The sequence below is a fragment of the Osmerus mordax genome, chromosome 22 (assembly GCF_038355195.1).
Source record: "Osmerus mordax isolate fOsmMor3 chromosome 22, fOsmMor3.pri, whole genome shotgun sequence".
Taxonomy (NCBI): Eukaryota; Metazoa; Chordata; class Actinopteri; order Osmeriformes; family Osmeridae; genus Osmerus; species Osmerus mordax.
Genome location: NC_090071.1, coordinates 8,002,968 through 8,010,047, shown reverse-complemented (window position 1 = coordinate 8,010,047; position 7,080 = coordinate 8,002,968). Strand labels below are relative to the sequence as shown.

Sequence of the window (7,080 nt, the reverse complement as noted above, 5' to 3'; positions counted from 1 at the left end):
AGCCTTAGAGGGGGCATGGGGCGTTGCCTGGTTGGTTTCAGGCCCTGTGTTTACGGGATGGAGCTGGAATGTGGAACGCTTTGCTGCCTTTCTGTGTGTGTGTGTGTGTGTGTGTGTGTGTGCGTGAGTATGTCTGTGTGAGTGTGTTTGTCAGTAGTTCGGCCTGCCGTCGTCGCTGGGTCAGACAGGGGAAGGTATTTTGGGACCTGCTCTCTGCTTGCTCTTTCAAGCGTTGCTGTTTGGTTTTGTTATTGTTGTGTTAAGGTCCGCTAGATGTGGTGTGACCTTCACCGAGGTTGAAGGTCAAACTTCAAATGCTGTCCGCTCTTTCCCATGAACCACTGTACCACTGTGTCTCCATTACTGATGCCAAAACCAAGCATTTATGTTTGTCATCACTGGGTAGACCCAGAGACAATAAGAGGTGGTTGAAATCAGAAAAGTTTGCTTGATTTTGTCGCTAACCACGTCGCTTGCAAACTTAGATGCACAAATGCAAAAATGCACACCTACACACTAACGTCCCCACACAACCATGCATGAAAGCACACACACACACACACACTCTGACTGACTGACTCACCTCGTGCCTGGACAGCAGAGTTGTGTGAGTAGCCCAGAGCCACGAGAGCGGTCTCCACCAGCTGGGTGAAGAGGATGTCCTTACGCACCAATACAAACTCAGCGTGTCTGTCGCGCCCCTCCCCGTCACAGACCACACCCCCGGACATGCCCCCCTCAGCCTGTTCCACCACACAGTACACTGGGATCATCAGACCTGGGGAGAGAGACAGAGACAGAGAGAGAGAGACAGAGAGCGAAAGAGAGATAGAGAGACAGAGAGCGAGAGAGCGAGAGAGCGAGAGAGAGAGAGAGAGAGAGAGAGAGAGAGAGAGAGAGATAGAGAGAGAGAGAGGATGTCCGACAATGAGTGAACAAATTAAAGTAACAAATGGATGAATAAATGGGAAAATGAATGAAGAGACAGAAGGTATGCTTAGTATCTATAGTACCTACCACAGTATAAACATAAATTTATCACTGACATACAACTTCACTCATTGAACAGAAATGGATCTATGTCATGCCTTTTATAAAAATACACAAGAGCCGGTTGGGTTGCTATCATTTTTATACGTCAGGAACCATGTGCTATTCCAAGCCTGAAGCCTTATAAAACACAAGTGTGTTATTCCCCAAAGAGCTGTCATTCGCAGGTTATCAATCAAGCTACTGACAGGGCAATGACAACTGAAACTCAGCCAAAGCCACACTTCCATCAGACACGCTATATCCCAATAATTCAGCTACAGAGCTTGAGTGCATATTTATGCGCTTATGTGTGTGTGTGTGTGTTTTAGGCCACTTATGCCTGTGTGTATACAGTATGTATGGTCTTGAGGCTGCAGCATTAGTGGAGAGTGTGTGTGGCCCATTCCACCCCACCATGCTGTGGTTTGAAAGAGACAGATTTTCCTCGGTTAAAAGATTTCCCCCCCCTCGTCTGGGAGAAAGGACCCTACTCTCTTCCTCTTTACTTTTCTCTCTCTCTCTCTCTCTCTCTCTCTCTCTCTCTCTCTCTCACTCACCCTCCTTCTTTTATCCATCTTTCTGAAGCATTCATTCGCTGACTTGTGTCACATTTGTAACTCCATGCTCAGGTAAGCCTGCGTGTGTGCACGCATATGAGTGTGCTTGTGTGAGCGCGTATACCTCCGAGGGGCTTGAGCGGAGTGCCGTTGTGGCGGGTCCGCGCCCCCGTGGGGCTCCCGTTCACCTCCAGACGGCTGATCTTCCCTGGAGGGGGCCCGCTGTGGTCTGGGCTCTCCTCCCTCCGCTCGGGACTGTCCGTCATGCAGGGGCTCTCCCGGCCACGCTCCATCCCCCTCCAACCACCAGGGGGAGCACCCAGCAGAGCGTAGGGGCCTGCACACAGGGGGACGACAGGAGGGAAACTGAGGAAAAGACCCAGCAGCAGGCCCCACACACACGGCTGTCGGATCGAACAGGAATCCGCAACTTCCGCGTGCAAAGATGGAGACTTTGTAACAGTTTCAGTTCGGGTCTTCTTTAACAGTGATGGCTACAGTTATGTGTGACGTTTTAGGTCCGTTTTTGACAAGGAATACGACTACAGGTTAGCCCACTCAACATCCCCTGTGTTGACATTATGGCGTCTCCCCTAAAAGCCATTACAATGACATTACTGCTTCATTAACAACTTGTGTGACAACCATGTTTGTTGTGGTCATCTTCTCTCCCCCCCTGCCCGCCATGGCTCATATTGAAGACATTACTTTTTATTTACAGATGACGAGAGAAGACGAGGACGACCACAACAAACAACAAAATAACAAGCCAGCATCTGGGGCAAATCACCAGCTCTTTATTTGTGTAAATTGACTGGAAGTGTAGTCTTATGTACTGTGAAGAAAACCACACAGTCATATTCTGATAGGACCTTCTAGTTGACTTCTTGCTGAGGAGATAAGAGGGCCCATCATCATAACAGGTCGTAATCCAGGCTATCTCCCCTCACATGACCTTGTTGATCTCGCTCCAGCGAGCAGAGGCGTTGGCTCTCGACTCCCAACACACACAGCCGACGAACAATAGCAGAACCAAAATGTTGCCGGTGCTTTTCGACGTTGGCGCACATCTGACGTTTCCAATTGAACAGCTTCAGGTTCACATCTCACTTAGGTTTCTTCATCACGTCTTACTTTCCCAACTACGTTTTCACAAAGACAACTAAACATACCAGCCTAAGAAGATGTGATTGACAGGTTCCCTTAACTTGGTTTAGAAATATGGGCATTCTGCCGTCGTCTGTGGACATTAGCCAGTTTGTTGACAAGCTGAGGACTTCTGAGTCAGCTGTCTGCATCTCAAAGCTTTTCTTTCATATAAGTGGTTTTGTTGGCATGATAATAAACCCATTCTGGCCTGAAAGCAGCACATGATTACAATAAAACACACATGCAAAATTAATAGCTGCTTTTAAAAATACCCTTCCAACACAAACAGAATAGTATTAATGGTCTCAAGCCTCTCCTTTTCTTCATAACAGGGCCATCAGCCCCATCCTGTCTTTCCCAATAACAATGTTCTAGACTATGATGAGTTTATAACCTGTTACAGAAGGAAAGTTAGCCTAAGTTTTGACGAGCTGACATTGTAACCTTATTATATACACATGTCCATCACATTCTCATACAGAGTCATCTAGTGTTTTCCAATAAAACCTGTCACTGCGACTGAACCTATGGTGCGTTCATCATAAGAAACACGGCTTTGATGCAGGAGCAACTGAGGAAGGATCATGAGTGTCTGGCCTCATTTCTGGGACTACTGTCTGTGTTTTTGCTGCCGTCCCACCCACGGAACCCAACACGCCCCAGTGGTTCCCTTGGGGGGCTCCCCCCACCCACCCACCCCACTCAGTCCAGCCACCACACATCACGCTATGGGACCAGGCCAGCCAGCGAGGCCTGCGATGGGAGACTGGAGCTAAGTGTCGTGCATGGAGCAATTAAAACCTATAAATCCTAACAGCTCTGACCAGACACATTACGCTTTCTCTCTCTCCCTCTCTGCCTCTCTCCCAGTTCCTGCTTCACCAGAAAGATGCCTGGTCTGCTTTTAATAAACACATTTGCACGGTACTTGGGAAAAGAAGAGGCCAGGATTAAAAGCCCTCACCCCCACCCCAAACCAAGAGCAATATTAAAGTCATTAATTGGGCAGAAATGATTACCAGACTTGCATGGAAGTGAGGGGGAAAAAGGAATGGGAGGGGGGCGTGACAGCATCATGTCCAGATGCCTGTGTCTACACTGCCAATCACAGCTCCGTGTAGATGACAATTGATAGGCACAGCTGTCTGCACAGTAGTCTAATGTGACATTCCTTCACCCTTCAGTGTCTGCTATGTGAGATATATCCTGCAGATAGAGGTTAAGAAGCTGCACTTTTCTGTGTATCCAGGTCTTTGTTGATAATGAAACTATCTGCCCCTAACTGCTATCCCTAGCAACATGTCACATTGAGCAAGCATTATTGTTTGGTTGCACAATAATGTTCTGTAAATCATTTTTCTATTGTGTCCTGTCGACTTTGTGTGCCAGTACTGTATCTTTCAGCTAAATACGGTAATCAAGACTATATTAACAGTCACTATATCATTTCACACTGAATTAAATTCAAACAAACCTTATCAAAATGCTGCAGTGTATACGAAATAACAGTAATATATCTACAAACTGCCATAATAAATTAATAAACAGAGTAGGTGTAAAGACAGTAAATCAAAGCATATGTCAGGCATTGGATGTCAAGTTTGTCTGAATACAAGCTCGATATAGATACAAACATAGAAAACTTATCTTCGAATAAATGGCAGACCCTCTAATACATTTCTTTTTTACTTTTTCAAGTTCATCCAATTTTTGCTTCCCATCTCAGCACCTTTCAAATATGACTTGTTTGAACTCACTCTTATTTTTCTGAGGCTTGATACCAATGCTCATAGGTTCACAGAGGGTAAAGCATAATTAGTCTGCCCCCAACTTCATAAAGGTCATAAAGGCTTCATCAACTTCACATACACACACAAACACACACACACATACACACAGGGAAACCACTTCAAGCACATACACTGGGAAACTGCACAGACACATGCAGAGAGACCACACACACTTACATATACAGTTAACATACTGACACACATGGATGCCAAATGCAACACGTGACAACATTGACTAAAAGAATGTAACACAATACTAAACTATATAATATACATTCACTCGACCCTGAACAGAAATCAGTGGTTTAAGAAGAAGATCTACAATGTATTTCCCTAATTAAAAACAGGTATGCATGTCATTATATTGCACAATGAATGTACGAACAACATTTTCTCAGCCCTCCAACTGAAGCACCAGACCATTTTGTGGAGCATGTTCAGCTTCATTATAAGCTGGTGCTCTTATCCAGCCCCTTGGGATATTGGTGCACTGACTTTGTTCCTACTTCCCATTGTGCACAGTCCTCTCTACGCAGTGGCATGGAGGCCTGGGACCTCTCCATCTACATCCCACCCTGCCTGGCCTCCTCCATGGTCAGAGCTCAAAGGAAGGGCCCATTAGAGAGTAAAGGACCTGGTTGTCAGTGCTCTCACAAATGGTGTACTATTGCATGAGAAGTATTGTGTTGACACAGCATGCAGCACAGCATAAATTCAGCTGCAGTTAATAGTTTGTTGAGATTTAAAAATTACAGTTGCTTGTGTTTGGAAAACACTGCCTCTGAGCTATATGCTGGTGTAGCCTTCGATGTAGTTGCTTGTACACATTTCCTCCAATCGTAAACTTTTAATACCAGTTATAAAGTCTGGTGAAGGGTATCTCAGTATTGATCACAAAATGTTTTGTTCAACTGAGTGACCTCGTGATATTAAAACATGATATTATTCAAAATATATAAGTCATAAAAAGTATATAATAGCGTATTATACCCCATAACTCCAAAACTACCAGACAAGAACGGCAAGTACGGTAAGATGCTCTGGTACGCTGGGTAAAAAGCCATTCAGGATGAATGCGTAAATAGTTCACCTTGAAACTAAAGGAATTTCAGTCTTTGGTAATATTGATCATGATGTTTAGGTTGACTTATGACCATATGAGACCCAGCCTACGAAACAGTGGCAACGTTTTTGCCAAAATTGGAATCGAAGGCCTACGTACACACGAGCCTTTCTTAAAGATGTCTAAAAGCGTATAGTCTTACTGTTATATAAAATCTTACGAGAAAACAAAAAGTTTTTCAGGTTAAAAAATGAAATATGATTATATTTGACTCTATTGTAATACAATTGTTATTATATATTGGACAATTAGATTTTCTTCATATTGGCCTCTCGCCATATCGACGGTTTGATAATAGGCTACTACTCTACAACAAATTGGAACACTAGTACTGCAACTACAATTGAATGCAACTACAACTGTATGATAGCTACTATTACCGTTTCCACTGCTAGAACTCCTACTGCTAATAATAATCATGATAATAAGTATTAATCATGACACTTACTATAAAAATAACAATGTCAATAGGCCTATATCGTTTAGGCTAATTATAGTATTAAAATACTAATGTTGTGAATATGAATAATAATGTTTAGCAAATAATAGGCATGATATTAAGTTAATTTAAGTATAATAAAGTACCTAGGCATGCATGACAAACCAGGTAGCCTAATTCAATAATTCGACCACAGATGAACCAGCAAAGTTACTTTTAAACACTCGTAGAACCAAAGGAGTTAAGAGATTTATAAAGGACTGTTATTGTATAATTATACATTATATAATACTTTAGCAATCTTTATCTTGTAAATTATCAGGTTAACCCGAATGTCGAAGGAATTGGTTTTATTAAAAGTTTAAAATATGAAAAAATAATAACACACCAAGTAAAGGTTGTACAAAATTAGCATTGTCATGAATTTACCTGCAACGTCATAAGATTATAATAGGCTATAGTCGCGCAATAAAAGTGATTTTGAATAGAATTACTAAGTAAAAAAGAGGAACTGTGCCAAGTAATACTCACTGTTTACGCGCTCTCTGTACTTCGCCTTGTTGGGGAGAAATCTCTGTCCATAGATCAACTGTAGTGAATCCAGGGCTGAAGTTGAAATTGCTTTTCCAAGAGCTGATTTTCAAAAAAATGAGTACGAAGACCCTTTTTGCGGAACTCAATGACAAGGGTGACAGTAAGGGCTAACAAGCCAAGTAAGCGAGAGAGACAAGATAAGACGGATAAGAAATACACACTGCACGCTGCGCTTCGTTTGTAGGCGGGCAAGAGGGCATGGACAGAGTGGTAAGTAAAAGAGAGGAGGACAGAGAGAGGGAGAAAGAGAGAAAGAGAAAGAGAGAGAGAGAGATCTCACCGAATCGCTTTGCGTGGTGGTCACGATCACAAGCCACCGCGGAAGAGATCCTGTTATTTATTTTTATACGCTAAAAGGTCTCGGAAGTGGAAACAAGTGGCTGTTAGAGCCTGCAG

General features: G+C 43.3%; 1 protein-coding gene across 1 annotated transcript in view; it reads right to left on the bottom strand.

Moving 5' to 3' along the window:
* LOC136966485 (DNA-binding protein SATB2-like) overlaps positions 1-6,712 on the bottom strand; it is a 10,658-nt gene extending 3,946 nt beyond the window's left edge. The window contains exons 1-3 of the mRNA XM_067260992.1: positions 6,622-6,712; positions 1,714-1,926; positions 584-778 (exon numbers count right to left, since the gene is read on the bottom strand). Of these exons, the coding sequence (XP_067117093.1) occupies positions 584-778; positions 1,714-1,882 (364 nt within the window). The 5' untranslated portion in view covers positions 1,883-1,926; positions 6,622-6,712. The remainder of the gene's footprint in view (positions 1-583; positions 779-1,713; positions 1,927-6,621) is intronic.
* Positions 6,713-7,080: the final 368 nt, after the last annotated feature.